Source organism: Sander vitreus, chromosome 4 (genome assembly GCF_031162955.1).
Source record: "Sander vitreus isolate 19-12246 chromosome 4, sanVit1, whole genome shotgun sequence".
Classification (NCBI taxonomy): domain Eukaryota; kingdom Metazoa; phylum Chordata; class Actinopteri; order Perciformes; family Percidae; genus Sander; species Sander vitreus.
Window position 1 is genome coordinate 24,122,124 of NC_135858.1, and position 17,990 is coordinate 24,140,113.

At 40.6% G+C, this 17,990-nt stretch overlaps 1 protein-coding gene across 1 annotated transcript; it reads right to left on the bottom strand.

Annotated features, from left to right (window-relative positions):
- Positions 1-548: 548 nt before the first annotated feature.
- LOC144517185 (uncharacterized) lies at positions 549-17,831 on the bottom strand. The gene is made up of 8 exons (XM_078249108.1): positions 17,618-17,831; positions 8,843-8,950; positions 7,476-7,726; positions 6,646-6,738; positions 5,600-5,720; positions 4,527-4,579; positions 3,333-3,482; positions 549-2,039 (listed from the first exon to the last, which is right to left on the bottom strand). Exons 1-8 carry the CDS (start codon positions 17,694-17,696, stop codon positions 1,851-1,853), a joined length of 1,044 nt encoding a protein of 347 aa, XP_078105234.1. The 5' UTR covers positions 17,697-17,831; the 3' UTR covers positions 549-1,850.
- Between the last annotated feature and the right edge of the window lie 159 nt (positions 17,832-17,990).

The window sequence follows — 17,990 nt, forward strand, 5'->3', positions numbered from 1 at the left end:
TTTCACATCACCTTTTGGTATCGCCTCAGCTCGCTTGGAACCTCGACTGAGGTGGTACTAAAAAAAGTACCTGTTAGCAGGTACCAGGGACTTTTTTTCGTAATGGAAAACCAAAAAAGTGTCTATTTTAAAACAAGCTCTTGATTAAATCAAGAAAAGTTTGCTTGCAGTAAATCATAACTTCGTTAATGTTCGAGGATCAAGAGCCTACTGCTTTGCATGACAAGGTTGTGTTCATTGTTTTTGGTGGAGTGAACAGTTTAAAACAGCCACAGCCATATTCTGTTTCACTGGTTGTTTAGGATAATGAGTATAGAGTACTTCACATGTATATATTTAGTAAGTAATTAAGTAGCTGGGTTAACTTTACCATACCAAGGATCTTGGATAGACTGTTTAGATATATTCCTGAGTACAGCTATGCATTTTTTAACATGAAAGTATTTTACTGGACCTGGTGTGGAAGATTTTTGATGAATGCATTTAAATGTTTCTGTTCATAAATCAAGTGAGCACAACAGAAGTAAGCTGAAGACAACCCACAGAGATATTGTCATCAATCACAGTTTATGAGTCAGGCACAGGTACTACTAACAGAAAAAAACAGGCTTATTTACACATGCGGTACATTATGAAATCAGCCAGTTGTTCAAAAGAGAAGCTAAACATGTGTACCACTGATACAAAAGTTTTATACCAACAAGGAAAGAAGCCAGTCTTGGAAATGCTTTTTTCATGGCAGTGATTTTGTTTACCAGCTTGGCACCTAGAAAACTCCCAGTCCGTTTTTTTTGTGTTTTTCCTTTTTCTCTGAATTTAAAAATGCTGCTGCTTTTCACCATTTCCAAAGACAGTAGTGAGCGTAGTAAAAGTTTGCATTTGTTTAAAAAACAACAAAAAAAAAAACATTAATTAATGTACATTAATGACATCATTAAAATCACCACGCTATCACAAAAATTGAAATGAATTTTGCAACTTATCCCAATTTAACTTTGACCAATGGTCAGTAGTTGTCAGTAGGTTAATTGTTAATTATGCTTATCAGTCTAAAGCATCGAGTCAAATGCTCAGTTTCCAGCTGACATTTCCCTGGTATGAATAGCTTGGTAGATTTATTTCATTCCTTAGTAAAAGCCAAAGACCATGCTTGCTATGCTATTGTGCTAATACTATATCAATTGGTTAACAACAGTGACAAGCATTTTTTTTTGCAAAGATGGCAGTTTTTTTCATTACAGTTTGGCAATCTGTGAGAAAATATACGCAACTTAAAGTAAAAAAAAAAGTTTAAAGATTATTCTTTTGGGCAAAAACATTTCCTGAATCAAATCTTTTAAAAAACGACAAGCAGTGAGCGTCAGTCAATTGGTCTCATTTCAACTGCCTGACTTCGTTGGCTTCATTGCATCACAATTGTCGATTGAAATAATAGCATTTGCTGCTTCTTCGTCGTAAGTCAACAGCACATATTTGGCATTGTTTGGGGATTGTGCAATGATTGTTACAACCAGACTAAAGTCAGGGCAGCTAATAAATCCCAATCAGTGCCCTGCTGAGCAGTCTCAGTCCCAAACACAGCGTATGTACACTCCTCTTGACACCAGCAAAGTTCCCAAACTTTTCACATTACAGGCATTGTCCTTATCGTCATCATTGTCATGAGCTTAATCGTTGTTGTCATCAGCGTCCCGAGAGGTGCAGTCAAGGAAGAGGGGAGGTGAATGTATTTGGCGGATTCTTGTTGAATATGTCTCAGTGTGTGGACAGTCTCTGAGGCAGCAGAGGGGCTTGTGGGTAGTGTGTCCCAGTGGGTGATGGTTAGGACAGGCGGTCCGAGGTGTCATGAATCACATCTCCGTGTCGGCCACTGGGGTCTGGGTGGCAGAGTGTCCGTTAGTGGTGGGGGCAGGGTTGGTCCCATTTTCCGGTGGAGACTCACCATTGATGGTCGGCTTGTCCAGAGGCTCTTGGGGTAGGGGAGCCACAGACACCAGGGTATTGGCCTGGTTCTCCTCATCCACCTGGAAAGATTCGGCCTAAGAGAAAAAAACACAGAACCCTAACATCAGAGCTGAAACAGGTTTAAGATGCACATGTATCACCAACAAGTTTAGTTTTACTAGACATCAAGAAAGAACCCAAGGCACTTGTCTTTAAGATAGATTATTTCGAAATGCCTTTAATACATCTGGCGCATTCATACTCCAAAAAACAACTTTGACGCTGAAACGCGTGAAAGTTGTTTTTTAATCTTGTTCTATTGAGAATGCGCCAGATGTATTAAAGGCTGGATTTGTTCATGTCCCCTACCAAAGAGCACCATCTTTTGTTCACTAACACTAGTTCCAAGGAGCTCTCCAATCTCTTCCATCCTTCAAGTTTAATTTCACTGTTCAAATATGACACACAAACAAGCAAGAAAGTGTGAGGTTGAAATTGGATTTGTTTTTTGTGGCCGTTGTGCAAAAATAAACAAATGCTTTCTTTGTTAATGAGGTTTATGGGTTTCAGCTGTGTGTGTGTGTGTGTGTGTGTGTGTGTGTGTGTGTGTGTGTGTGTGTGTGTGTGTGTGTGTGTGTGCGCGCGCACTCAGAAGGGGGTTTGGTAATTGTTTTACTTTTGGGAGGTTAACAATATGCATGCATGCATGCTTGTTTTACTTTGCTTCAAGCTGAACATATGACCCCTTTTGTAAGTGACTTTGTTTAAGTTTGGTGAGTAGTGTCGGCAAGAACCCTAAGGGTAATATTTCATGCCTGTGACAGACACTTTATTCAATAAATAAGACACCAAACAAAGGCATTTTAGCGATCTGTTTCATCCAAACCATCATATGGGTGTGCCCCCATATGTAAACGCTTTAAGAAGTGATGTCATGAGCTTGAGAGAAAGGGGGGGGGACTAAAACCATATGTAGCCCCCTGGCAGGGGATTGAAGTAGAAAAAACAGAAAGCACTCGCTGCTTTGAGTTAAGAAACATGTGAGTCAGTCATGTCTCACATGACCCGAGGATAACCATACATTTGACCTCAAATCCATGTACTTTTTCTTTCAAATTAACAATCACCGTGTACAATTTCCTCAGTGAACTGGATCTTGTGGGGCCATATTATCTTATCTTAGGTCAATAAAGGTAGTTGCTTCATTACAGCGCATGATGCTTTTCTTTACTTGCACTGAAGGTATGCAATACGGGGTAGAAAGAAAATGTTGGCCTAGGTGGGATTTCTTTAAAAGGTAGCCAGGGTCTTCGTTTAAATGCAACCTAAACAAGATGATTGAAGAAGTAGGCATTAACCGTGTGACACACCTCCTCTCTTCTACTCACCAGTCTGACTCCTTTGGAGTTCTTGCGGTGGGTCTTGAGGTAATAACCAGCTACCAGCAGTGCAGCCAGCAACAGGCCAGTCAGTAGCAAAGAAACCAGCACCAACTTAGAGTTCTTCCCCCAACGAGGAACAGCCTCCTCCACATCAGTCTGATAACAGGAATGAGAACAAAATAACATGAGTCAAGTGTTCACATTGTGCGTCTCCACCAAGTTAAAATTATAGTGCCTCTAGCAAAACAAACACTCTGTACAGAAGCTGACATGCATGGATACATTGCAGATGTTGCAGGTGTACATAGTGTGTAATCGTTACACTGGCAGGGGGAGATCTTCATTATCAGGTTACTGTGGTCTTGTCTATCATGACTGAAAGTAGGAAAAAGCACAACCCCACCCAAAGACTTTGTTTATGGAAATGTACCTACACAGTTGGCATTATTTCCTCTGGCTTTAAGGCAGTGTGAAAACAAAAATATGCCAGCGAGCAGGCTGTAGACAGCATAATAAAGAGTGACTGTTTGGCTGACACACTGGTAGATTACTTATAGGATTATTCAGTATGTGCTGGAGGGAAATGTAGTGTATGTTGAATGCAAAGAGACAGAGGGGTGTGACAGGCACACGCAGGGAGTGTTCCCTAGGTAGTAGAAATTATGTTTTTGAAGCTGACAAGTGGATTGTTTGTGGGCTTTTTGTTTGTCACACGAACTGACTGCCTGGCAGTTTAAAGCCTTTGGAAAAGTCTACATAGGCAGTGTTTTTCTTCTCCCTTGTGTATTCCCCTGTTTAGTTTGATTCGGAGTCAACCAGCAAATTTATGGTGGCTGAGTCCAGTGGATGTAACCTTGTACTGTTGAATGTGTATTTTACAGGCCCTTCATGGTGCATGGTGATGTTGACTAGACATGTGATTTGAGTACCAGCTTGGTCCATGCATAGAAAAGATATAAAGCATAATGCATTTGGAAGAAATTCAGTCACAAACCTAATCATGACTCTGCAGTTACCAACTGAACTGAATGATTGATTGATTGATTGATTGATTGATATATATATATATATATATATATATATATATATATATATATATATATGATTCAGTTCCGTTGGTAACTGTATACTATTAGGACAAGATAAATGTGTATTGTGTAATGTGAGTATTTCTACAATACAACAGATGTAGTACTGTACCTTATCTTTGATGTTGTCATTGTTGAACTTGTTAGCCATGTCTGCAACATCATCTGCAAATAAAAGATTTTGTTTGTGTTTTTCCTGTTACATTTTTATTCACCGAGAAGTGGAAGTAGAGATGGTAGTTAACAAAACGCTATCCTATAGTAATAAAAAAGATAATCCATCATAACTGCCAGTAAAGTAATTGGAGTGTTTAAAGTTTGGAGCAATGGAGCCGATATTAATGTAGGTTTGAGCTTGATTTAAGGTTATGTGGAGGCTCCACGCAGAGCTTTCGCTGTAGCCTACGTAACATGTGCGGTATACTAGCCTCAGCCGAGGTGGCGTGCGCCAATGTGATGTAGAGGTCGCGCACCACTCTATTTGTTTCAGCGGCGTACAACAAAGCAGAAACAGGAAGCCTGAACGAGTTCGAGGGTAACCGGATGCCAGGACTCTCAGAGTGACTGCAAGTCTCTCTTGTAAACTTACTGGGTTAAGATGAGTTATTTTATGGTGAATGAAAGGCTTGATCCAACGAAGTAGGTCATCGAATCAAATCGAAGCATTGACAACAATGCTGCTACCAGTTCTGCCATTGTTTACCTTTTTCTTCTTCTTCGAGTCTGTAGAAATAGCAAAGTCGGTAGCCTCTCCTCATTTCTTCATTACGGTGGGAAATCTGTAGCAGGAAAAGTTAATCCTCTCTTTGATTTCATGTTGTTTATGGAAAAGGAAATGAGTAGGGGGGAAATGCAACGCTACCAAGCCACGGCCGAGTGACCTACGCCGCCGCGCCGTGTAGTTACATTTTTCGAGAGGTGCACGTCAGGCTACGGCGTAGGGTCTGGCGTAGGTTTGTGTCTCCACGTACCTACGTAGATAGCAACGGTGTAGATTTTACGCAGAAGTATAAATCAAGCTTAGAGAGAGCTCAATGTTGCTACTTAGAAAACTTCCAAAGCAGCCTCATAATTGCTGCTCATCTGATGCTTAAAACTCAGAATACCATCTTATGAGGTGTAACAATGTGCTTTGTCATTTAAAAAAAAAAAAATCATATTAATTACCACAAGAACGGTACTGACCTTCAACATACTTTCCAGATACAAGGACTTGGTCTGAGTTGTCCTCTTGGTAGATATCTAACTTACAGTCTTCACCACATAGCTCCTGCAGAACACTTTCAATCTTCACTTTGCTGTCTTTCTGCAAGGAGACCAAAATAAAAGATAATTAGAATTGAAACATTTTTCATTTCAATATGTGAACAGTTTAATTGATCAAGTTCTAATTTGCACAGTGACATTCAACGCTAATTCCAAATCAATAGCACTCGCAAAATCTCAACACCTGCCTTCAATAGTGCCTTAAATCTTCCACTCCACCTCTAATCTCTCAGTAATCTATTGTATATTGTGGTGGTAACAGCTGTTAATGCATTATATAAATGCAAAATAATGCATGTCGGGCTATGTGACAGCCATAGCTAGCTGAAATCGCATCTAATGGTTTCAGACTACATAGGTGCTGTGATTCATATAGAGCTTAAAGCTGTTATCCTCACACTCTGAAAAATGTATGTTTCTAAACACAAACACACCCACGCTGCTGCTTCAGGCCTCTATACATCACAGTCTACAGCAGTGGTGAGCCCACCCACTGTGGCCCTCTCCCTCTGCCCTCACGGCTCAATCCATGCCCTGGCTTACACGCAACAGAAATCTCATGGGCTTCCTCTCTGCATAAGAAGTCAGTGTTAAAAAGGATAGACACTTTTGTATTGGCATTGGAGATGTAACAGTCACTGCCTCTTAAATAAGGAAGGATTTCCTGCTGAACTTATGTTTAGCAAGCTGGTAGCCAACTGGAAATGGCATCAAAACCAAGCGACAGACAATTTTCCTTTCTAGTGCAGTTTGTTGGTTTGTGTGTAAATGTGCATGAATGTTTTGCACCCCTGCGGGTTCATATGGCCCCTGTAAAATTGTTTGCTTCCGTGTCTGTATCATCAATACTTCTGCAATGTAAACGCAAACACTTTTTCTTTTTGCTTTGCCACACAAACATACTTTTATCTGATAGCACATATTAGTAGATACATAAACAGACAGAAGGTGTTTTCTGAACTTACACAGTTGGAGGAGGCCTTGAGTTTTAGATTGACTGCGTTTTTGTCCTGGACTGCCTCTTTGCTGACACATACAACATCATCCTGTGGCACTGGCTGCAGAGAGAAACCAAAACTCCTTTTATTATCCCATGACTAACTATTCCGCTCATGACTGCTGTATGTCATTGTCCAAATTGTACAGATTGTTTGTGGCCTTTAACATATTTAATTACATCACACATTATGATGGACACTTACAACTGAATACCTCTGGCCTGCTCCCTCTATTATAAGCAATTTTTTTAATGTTTTGATACTATTTATAGCAATCCAAGAGGAAATCCAAATGTACAGCACAGCATATATTACAACTTGTTTGAGCATCTCAGAAAACTAAAGAAAATCATAGTCCCACTGGCAATGGGACTGAGATAAATCATTCATATACTACAAATGTGTACGCAATGTTAGCTGGAAGAACAACATTTGTAAACAAGACCAAACATGGCCTGCAGAGAGAAGTATGAAAAAATATATCCTTATTTTCTTATGCAAGAACTACCACTCTTCCTTCTCTGCTTGGAGAAGAACCATTTGCAAGTAGCGTTGCACCTCACTGTCATTTGAAAATTTGATGCATAAAAAAGGTGTCCCAACATGCAAAAGTATAAGTATAGTAATAAATACTATTGATTTTAATATAAATGATATAACATTGATTGTTATTCCGAGCTCTTTATAATAACTTGCAGATATACTATCTTTACAGATACAGCCAGACTGCATATTACAAACCAGAAACCTCATTTCTACTTTATGACCAACTGAGTGATCGGACTTCTTTATCATACCTGGGGAATGTTGGGACCGTCGCCTCTGGCAGGCATAGGTGCTGGGGTCTCTTGTTCCACAATTTTGGCAATATCAGTATGGACCTCAACTGTGAACTCAGCTTCCTTATCTGCTGTCTCCTCTGGGCCGCTGTCGTTATTGTCTCCTGCCTCTTCTGTAGCTGTTGGTGTTGCTGCTGCTGCTGTTGTCTGTTCAGTCAGTTCAAGAGCTCCAATAGTAGGGAAAACCGCGATTTGCGAATCATCTGGCTCTGCAAAACCAATTTGTTCAATATTAAAACAGTACACACTGGCTTTCAGACACATGGTAGATCAGAGGTTATTATACAGTTGATTCTGAAAAGCAGAACTGTAGTGTTGGTAAACGTACAGCATGTTTATTGTAGGGACCAATGGTTGGGCTCAGCTGTGTTTACTAGGGGTGCAAGATATATCGACTTAATATCATTGCAATATCACGTTGCGCAATAGTATATCGAGTGGTGCAAGATATATCGACTCAATATCGTTATCGCAATATATCGAAAGTGTCGCAATAAGCATGCAATATTTTTTTTATTTTGTGGAGCGCTGCGTCCCGTCTATTGGCTGTGTGGCTTAGTTGTGTTTGATTTAGAGCTTGCTTGAAACGCTATAATGATCATGTTTCATTGGCCAGTTACCGTGCCACTTGCACATGTTAGTGCACGTCAGCGCACGGGTCCACTACGTGACAAACCCTATGGAGCGTACCACGTGATGTGTGTGCATATTTCAACAGAGTGACAGTGTAAGTGAAGAAATAGATAGGGACAACTAAACGGAACGAATCAGAGAAGAGAAAGAAAAGTTGTGTCCTGTTCTCTTTATTTATTTTATACTGTACAACCAGTAAAACATGTTCTGTAGACATGGTCCTTATTTATTTATTCATGTTGTACCAGTCCAATATGACCGTCAGTTGAAATAAACCTTGTGTTGTAAGAAAACTTGTTTAATTTGTTATGAATCTATTTTGATGCGTTTTCCCGTAACTTTTGTAATTTTACATATGTTTAAAAATATCAGAATTAATATCGATATCGCAATATTCATAATCGATATCGCAATATCACATTTTGACGATATCATGCAACCCTAGTGTTTACAGAGGAAGGGTCTGAGGTTTTTAATGCATTGTTTCTGTTAAAGTCTGTAAAGTGAATTCAGCACACACATAGATTGACTATCAAACAAGTTATTGACTTGACAAGTTTTTTCTAATAGGATGTGAGGGAAATAGGGTGCTTGTTTTTCTCATTAGTTTGTGCTGGTGATAAGTCAATCTATAGAGTAAACCTACAAAATATTTCTATAAATGAATGTTAGTGCTAGTCAGTGTTTCTTACTAGGAGCTCCAGTTGCCTTTGGAATCATGTCTCCTCGTATGTATTCCTCTGCATTCACAGGTGGCGCCTCTGCAGCGACAACTCCCTCTTCCTGTGCCGTGACTCCTGCTGTTAAATCAAAATAAGGCTTGGTGTGACTTTTTTGAAAAACACAAACATTCTCATTAATATCGTCATGTAGATGCAGTGGCATACCGTTAAACCTGTGACTATCATTAAATCTGTGACAAACACAATGACATACAAGATACCTGAAATAAGAGATTTTTCTAAATAATTTGAAGGACTCAAGTACTACAGCCCTGGTATCCAGATATCTTCTAATGTGATGTTACATGTGATGTTGCAACAACTTGCACACACCAAAGCTCACATGTACTAAAGTGGACAATTATCACAGCTGCGTAACAGATTCAGCAGATTCAGCAGAATTCGCCTGCTGCTGTTTTAGAGCACAGTTTTCCATTTTGTATTTCCAGCTACTTTAGTCCAGCTATTCCACATCAACACATTATGGTTCTGATGCACTGATTTGATAAAGTTGTAATGTGAGGTAGTAGCTCATAGCTCAGATGGCCGGTAGTTTTCACCAGTGTGCTCTCGTAACGTCAATTATCATCGTAATGCATGAGCTCATACAGTGTGAGAGCTCTTTGGTGTGCTCGCAGTGAGATTTCTTTGTATCTATAGAGGCCTCTACAGTGATGGAAGATTAGGTAAACGATCTTATTGCAGTAGATAACTGATGTGCTCAGATCCATGGAACACGTCATGAAGTCCATTACTTTGAAATTCAATCTTTCTCACTCCGAGGTTTTTCAAAAGATCCTGTGGTCACAGTGACTCACTTTAGTTTCGGCACGAATGGGATACACAAAATAAGTTGTTGAAATATATTATTGTGAGTAGAATGATTTTCCATCTACGCTGTTAAACAGTTGAATGCCCTGATAAAATGTGCTCCTGGAAGGTGCCAGGTAATGATGCCATTGAAAACATCACTTTTTCCAAATCTTTGAATTGTGTAATGGTTCTACCGATCCGTATAACTTTGGGGGGAAGAGTCATTGATAAATTGCAACACTAAATCAAAGTCTTGATAGGATATTTCTATTCAGGTTCTTTCAGCTATAAATTACTTTACCTGCAAAGCTGTAATAACCTGGATAACTTTCAGGGCATGTTTTTATTCTCTGTGCAAATTAGTTAAATATGCTACCGCACCCTGCAGTCACTGAGCTAATGAGCTGAGGCCTTTATTGCTCTGATTTGCTCAGGTCAAATTGCAAGGGTACGGTCCAAGAGTCAAACCAGAATATCCAGCATGAATTCCTTTTACCCAGGTTTCCCTCTCTGTCTAACAACAGCATTACCTCACTGTCAAAACATTCCCATAATGCCTTACCTCTGCAGATCTCATTACTTTTCACTATTGCCAGATTGAGTTTGTGATTGATTTCAGGTGTTTGTAATTCACGTATGCTGCACCCTGTTGAACTAAATCTTACTGACACTCATGCCTTTGTTTACATTAAGATTAATATTCGCTGGCCTGCTTGACTTTAGTAATACAACTTATGTAAACAAACATTTTACAGCATAACAAAAGAAACTGCATTCAGTTTGTTCGCCTACTTTTGCCTTCCTTGTACAATATGAGTTGTTTTTCCACCTCTGTTCCACCCTATTGTCTCCCCATGGTCATCTCTAGTCACTACTTGAGATTTTCACACAAGGCACATACTGTATATTCACACAGTAGTGGCACTGTGACACATGTCCACTGACTTCCTTAGATAAATCATTGTGACAGACAGGTGCCACAAGTACAGAGTAAATACTGTGTGGGCAGTAATCTCCAAGGAGGTCTTTGGGCATGCTTAGCCAACTGTCCATTGCAGCCGTCTGTCATACTGTGTGTAAACAGGGGAAATAAGTCTACACTTTGTAACTGGTTCAGATAAATGAGAAAACGCATCAGAGTCACTGACCTCTAGGCAGTTTTGGACTTTCCTTTTTTGTTACCCATGTCAAACCTAGAATAAAAGGCAAGAAGGCTCTCTTTTAGATCTGGAGCCAGAATGTTGCCTCGTCTCACTATCCTTCCCATCTCCAGTTTACCATTAGTAGCATTAGCGTGGGTGTGGACCAGCAACAGGTCAAGGACTCCTTAATCCTGTTAAGTCTGTCTATTAGACCTCCAGTCTGCAGCCTGTAGCCTACAGCTGCCATCCCTGCCACGTCTCTGTGTGGTCTGTCTGTTTATTTTACCGGAAAGGATAAGGTTAAAAATAGGTGAGATGGTTGGGCATAAATCAGTTTTTGTTCATACAAATGTGACACACAGGAGTGTGAGAATGCAGAGGCTGAAATGTGTTGTTTCAGCTCTGTGATCACTTTTGTCATCAGGTTATTTGTAGCACACTTTTAAAGGATATTGTGGTAAGTGACTGGAAATTAATTTGTATTTCCATTTAAAATGGAGCGAACCACAATGGAACTGGCATTATTTTAACACATTTCCGTGTTCACACAGCACAGAGTTTGAAGGATTAAGGATGATTTTAAATCCATATTGTAAAAAGCAACTGTGTTTTACTAGTCTTGTGCTAATGATTTCATGGCTCCTCGAGCACAATTGTAAAGCTTGGCTGCTACATTTTATTAAAGCAAAACATGCTTGTTTAGATTCAGCCACAATGACACGTGCCCTGTTTTTTTTGCAAGACTGCCAGTAAACTCTGTCCAGCTCTCTGACCAGCCATCACTCATTACACACAAACAAACTTCTCTGACAGACCAGAGCCCAGATAGAATGATACCTCTGCATATAATTGCCACTTATGACCAACATTTACAGAAACAACAGGATCTGACTAAGGCCTTTCATTGTTTTGTTTTCATTGTAGACCTAAAATCTTCAAATCTGGCTATTATTCATTTCAGGCAAACACTTTTTTTTCAAGGCTTGTTACACAACAACCATGCATTATTATTGAGTTACTGTGTATGAAGACAAAAGGAACTTTGTTGTGAATGTATAACCTGTAGCTGTTGTGCTGTAATTGATACAGTGGTATAGGAGCCACAGCTAACGGTAATTATTCACAAATTTTACTGAACCATTCCACTAATGCATACTGTACATCAGAGACACAACCCCGAGCCTCGCATCATCACTAATACCCACGCAGACTTTATTCCTTCTTTTTGTGTAATGTTAATAAGCGGCCAAGATATCCGTCATCAGTCGTGTGTCTCGCTGTCATTGCACAAACATGACAAACCTAATCAGCCCTGACTCCATATGGTGTACAGCCTGGGCCCTGACTTCACTGTTCTCTTGAAGATTTTCCCACCAGATTGCTTTGAGTGACGGCTGCGGTCTTGAAATGCTCCACCCCACACCCCCCATCTCTTGGGACTCTGGATGGAGGAATGTGGCAGGCTTTGGAAGAAGACAAGCCTGCAGCTCGACGGCCTCCTCCCTCCCAACTCTCCCTTCCTGCTCGCCTTCTCACGCACAGCTAATCCCAGGCATCTATCGAGGTGATATGTCGGGTTCAGCCCTCACACCATATTGTGTAATGTAAAGCAACGTGCCAAGAGACGTATACTAATGGCTACTTTCTCTACCGTCGCCATAGAAAGCTCTCCCTGCATTCAATCTCTTAAGCTTGCTTCATGGGTATGTAATGGCATAACACAAGTTTCAAATGAAGGTACACATCTTTTTGCATAACTTTGCATATATACCTCTTGTGCCTCTCATATTGACTTTGAGCATGGAAACTCAGTATTTCACTGACAAGATTTTCATGTCAAGTTTCATCATTTTAAATGTAAGAAGTTGTGCAACTTTGCACCCCCTCTTCTAAATGCAACCAATGCCCCCATTCATCTGCAACTACTGTACATCTTTCACTGTGCACCCTCTATCGTGTGTCTTATATATAAAACATGAATCAGCTGTGGGATGTTTTATATGGGTAGTCCCTCCCATGTCTTTGGCCTCCCGTCCCTGCCTGGCATCCATAGAAGTTCTGAGCTACTGTATATGTTCATGAAGGACAAACCCCCAAAATATGGCCTTATACCCCTTGGCCCCCGGCTTCTGTTGGGGAAAATCCTGTGCCGTGTAAAGGGGCATGGTGAGGTGATAATGGTCTGCACACGTGGACCACCATGTCAAAGCCTTAATGAATGAGGTTCTACTAACACCCTTGCTACCACATGCAGCATATAATAGTTACCACATGGCATAGTCTTTTTTCATTGAAAATCAAGACAATCTGACTCTAAATGAAGCCATATAAATTATCTCAAGTCTTTACTGTCCACGAATAAAGTTTGCAGCATTGACCAGTACCCATATTCTGCTTTTGAATGTAGATGTCCTATCTGCTTTGACTGAGTGTGTGAGAAGTCTGTCCAGCCAAGACGGCTTCTATAAACACTCTCAAGACATATCGCCTCTTCTTTTCCCTCAGGGTTACATCTACTGCAGATATGTGTTTGTCCACAGGATATGTTTGGATGCCTTGAACAGTGTTGATTGAGTTGGTTCGGTGGGAAGGGGCAGCACAGGCGGCCCAGCATGCCAGTCTCTTAACGGCCCCCTCTGGGACTTCCATGGTGGTTGATTACCAATTCGAAAAACGATTATGTTTTTAGAGTAATACTCAAGAAAGATTTTGGAATGGTAAATAAGTGTAGGTGTTCTCTGTAAACGGGAGTCTGCCTTCCATACAGCGTAAAACATTACGTACAATTATTTCAGTATTTCTGAGCAATGTAATACTGAACAAAAATTGCAAAAACGCCTTATTAAACTGCATGTCATCAAGGGTAATTTGTGTTCCTTTGCTGCTTCTGGACCTGCCTCAAAATTGTAATGTCAAAGTACCTCTTTAGAGGTTCTCTGTCAACACTGGCATCCATTGGATAGAAATTTGATCCAAGAGACCCCCCTCCACCCCACCCCTCCTGCACTCAACCCAACCTGGATTTTCAAAGTAGAACTGAAGATTGAGACACAACAATGAGTGTAATCACTCTTAAATACCTTTTCTGGCATCCCATAATTATACTATGATTTGAACTATGTTATTTTCTCAGGGTTATCAGAATCTACTCAAGAGCAGAAAAGAATATTATAATTGGGTTCTGTTTCTTTCAAATGAAGCTCCAGAAGTTTATATGGAGCAATTATAATATACTATTATTATTATAATGTGAAAATAAAGGTGCTACAGTATTTTTTTCTTCTTATCTTTTTAAGGCCCCGTAAGTGGTTACCCCTGTTTGACTTTTTAGACAGTTAATGAAATCGTCATTCATTCAGAGTATTGTCATGATTTTAAAGCATATCTTAAACAATCTGAATTTGAGTGAGGAGCGTTCTGAGGAGTGTGACATTGGAGCTTAGCCCCTGAGGGTTAAACATGTTCTGCAACTCTACCCTCTTTGAAACAACAGACTGCTGACCCCGCTATCTTGAACTCCCCCAACCCCCCCGTCGTTCCTGTCACAGCGATTAATAGCAGAACCCAGCCCATTCTTCTCTCTTTGGCAGAAAAGCAACTGGATCTAATGGTTTCAATCAGGCCTGTGGAAGCAGCACTTACTTCACCCAATGCTGCCCAGCTGCAGCATTCACCCAACCCAACCCTGAGGTCACTGCAGCCCCTTATCGAAAACAAGATGCCTGTTTCTAGGGACCACAATCAGGAACATGACATCTGCTTTCAATTGTGAGCATTATATCATCATCACCAACCCCTCCTCCCAACACACACACACACACACACACACACACACACACACACACACACACACACACACACACACACACACACACACACACTCTTACAATTGCCCACCAAAGTTTCACTGCTCTCTTCATTACCTTGAATGAGCCTGTCTGGTTTGAGTGTATGCAGGTAGACTGTTAAGAGGATCCTGTTGCAGAGTAAAGCAGATCTGGGCGTCAATAGCTCAGAGGCTCAACAATGATTTTGTCCAGAAAAAAATTAGATATACTATATCTTTAAAAAAACAAATCCACCAGAGTAATTACTTGCACACACATCCAGGGGTGGTAGTGAAAAACACACACGCTGAACTAGAATGCCCTTTGTCAATGTGCAATGATTTGGTCTCTGCTTTTGAAACATCAGTTGCTTTCATTTAGAGTTTTTACAGTACACGTTGCCATCTGATACGCTGACGCTTTGACTTCCCTTTCACGTATCTAATTTATATATCAGGGAACCTTCTGGTTGTTTGAAAAGGCAGCTTGTTTGGCTGTACCATGTCAACCCGTATTTGTATAGACACAGTGTAAATGGAGTCTAAAAGTAAAACACTGGAACAAGTTCAAAGACAAAGTTGTTAAGAGCTGAGTGGAAAGCAGCCTTTCTTCTCTTAGGAACGGATGAAAAATACTAGCCCAAGTGAATGAGGATCTTGTGTATGAGTGTGGGTGGGTGTGCCCAGATGTACTTGCCACCGCTGGCTCACTTGACACAGGGATTTGACTTGGCTCACTCTGTGCTACTTTCTTCATGAGAGGATTGAACGCTCTTGTTGTTGACATTGTTCCTGTGATTATTTGGTGAATCCGTTACTTCAATGGCTACTGCACAAACAATGATTTACATAATAACTTGGTCTGCGGTTGGCATTGAGATTGGACAGTGTTTGTTGCTTAACTAGGGAGCCTCCTAAAAACCACTTCACAGTGCAGACAGAGCTTAAAATATATTACAGAAATTGTTGTGCAGTTCTCTTCCACACATGAGACATTCCAGTCATGTCCTTGACAACAAAGTTAATCTAAGCATCATTCAGTCCCTGTGCACTGCTTCATCGAACAATCTTACTGCTTTTCCAAAAGAAGTCTGCTGAACATTGTCAACAGGGGTTTCCCCACGGTGTTTCTGATTCTACTACCACGACCCCCTCCTCCAGGTTGTCTGGGTAACCGTTACGCTACTGCTCTGACCTCATCACAGTAAAGTTGTACAGTAAGCCCATCTTTCCTCTGCTTACACAACTGTCCTGCTGCCATCTCCTGGGTTGACAAGACAATTCTACAAGAGGGATTGTTGTCCGAGTCAGGAAACGGGTGGTTTATCCTGTAGTTGAAATATAGTTAACTTAGCTGGTCTTCTCTGTCTTTGCTCTGGTTCCCATCTTTAATACATCTGATATCTGCTCCATTGCTATTCATCTTTTAATTGACAAGCACATTTGGTCTCTTGTGGTTTGCCACGTTTCGGGTTGCTTTGTGTGTTGTGTCCCCTTGTGATTTTTAGAGAAGCTAAACGTTGCAGTGCACGTCAAGAGATTATTTTTTTTCTTTCCTTCAAAAGCAGAGTACAATTTTTGCTGCTTCTGGTTTAGAATTTAAAGGTTGACATTATGTTACAGTTTCCAAAGCAGATGCAGCAGCCTCTTATTGCTGATTATCTCATTCCCATATATCCCAGGAACAAGACAGAAGGTTTAAATTAAGCAATTCAGTGTGTGGTTCATTTCCAGCCACAACAGAGAGCCCTGCAGATGATGGTATACCTTTTAGTTCATTCTCAGCTCCATCTTTTTGACATCTTGGTCTGGCTTTGTGTTTATTTTGATTTGAACTTTGCTCGGCCACTATTGAAGGATGAAACAAATCTACCATCTTAAAAGGTTCACAGATATTTCCTCGCACATGATCTATCTCTTTATTTTTGGAAAACAGAAACGGTTTATTGTCTCTCTTTTTTTTTTATTATACTTGCCTTGAACTAGTGGACTTTAAAATTGGCTTGGATTGGGGGGACAATTATTTTAAAAAGTTTGGGAAAAAACGTTACATTTCTTTAAAAGTTAAAACGGACTGCATTGTGCAAAATGTGGTGATTTCGGAAACCCAGCGTGAATCTGAATTGGCCGCACCCTATTGATTGGTTAATGATAAGATTATGTGCAGATGTTGATTGTTAAATTAGGTACAATAGATTAAGTTGTTCCATTCTAAATAAACAACTCTTAAATTGGTTCTTAATGTATTTAGAGCTCATGTGAGCCACATGTGGTCCTTACACATTTAACACTATCAGTCTTCCCTGATCCCTAAAGCTCCTACTATATCGGCACAACCACATTAACAACCAAACTCCACACCCTCGACCCTCCTCTCACGCACGCTGGCCTCGCATTACAAAGCTAAAAATATAAATAGACACATTCTACACACACAAGTCCTTGAAGATTGTAACAATCAGGTCAATGAAATTGCAAACCTAGCACCAGAGGTTCACAAATATTTAAAACTGAATAGCAAAAGGCAAGAAGGAAACTCATGAGATAACACAGCAGCATATTTTAAATTCCGAATAAAGATCTTCGCTTTAAATCATTTAAAACGTCCCTGTGCCTCCACAGAATTAAAAACCCATCTCTTTAAAATGATCCCTTTGTTTGCCAACGTATACTCCAAAGTAATGTTTTCTGTCTGCATCTTGGAGAAAAAAACCTCTTTATCAAACCCTTATCAAAACATATAAAGTCTCACGTTTTAGATTTGTTTTCAGTATGGAGATAGTTAGCATTCTAGAGAGTAAAACAGTTGTAGGGTTAAAACTAGGATTCAACTCCAAAGATCATTCAAACAAACACTCCTCCACCCTAACCCCACCCCTCCTGGCCCTCCCTCTCGCCCTATGGATGGCCATACGATCTCTGAGAACTTGACCCTCTTTGCATTAGGCATTTTTAACTACTTACCATTTAAGAGTGAGGATATGAGAAGCAGCCCAAAAGCCAGCATTTTGCAGGGCCCGTTTGTTCTCTGTGATGCTGCCATTCTGGTCTGGAGTGTGCACACGTCCAACGGGTGTGAAGCGCAAAGAATAGGAGAAACGTGTGAAGCTGGTTGAGCCAGAGCAGTTAAGGGTTTCCTCTTACCCAGAGCGGGACAGGGTGGATAAAGCACCACTTGTGTTCTGCCCGTTTTTATATATCGCCCCCACCCCCTCTTCCTTACTCAGGCCCAGCCCTACACCCCTTCTTCCACTGGTTACTTTAACCCTTCCTCTGTGCCTCCACCCTTCTCGAAGAAGTAAGGCAGACAGAGGAGAATGGGGTCTTGTTGGGATGT

Coding starts and splice junctions, on each gene's coding strand:
- LOC144517185 (XM_078249108.1), bottom strand. CDS start 17,696: ATGGCAGCATCACAGAGAACAAACGGGCCCTGCAAAATGCTGGCTTTT. Junction 7,727..8,842: donor AAAGGCAACTGGAGCTCCTA/GTAAGAAACACT, acceptor TTGGTTTTGCAG/AGCCAGATGATTCGCAAATC. Junction 3,483..4,526: donor ATGACAACATCAAAGATAAG/GTACAGTACTAC, acceptor TCCTGTTATCAG/ACTGATGTGGAGGAGGCTGT.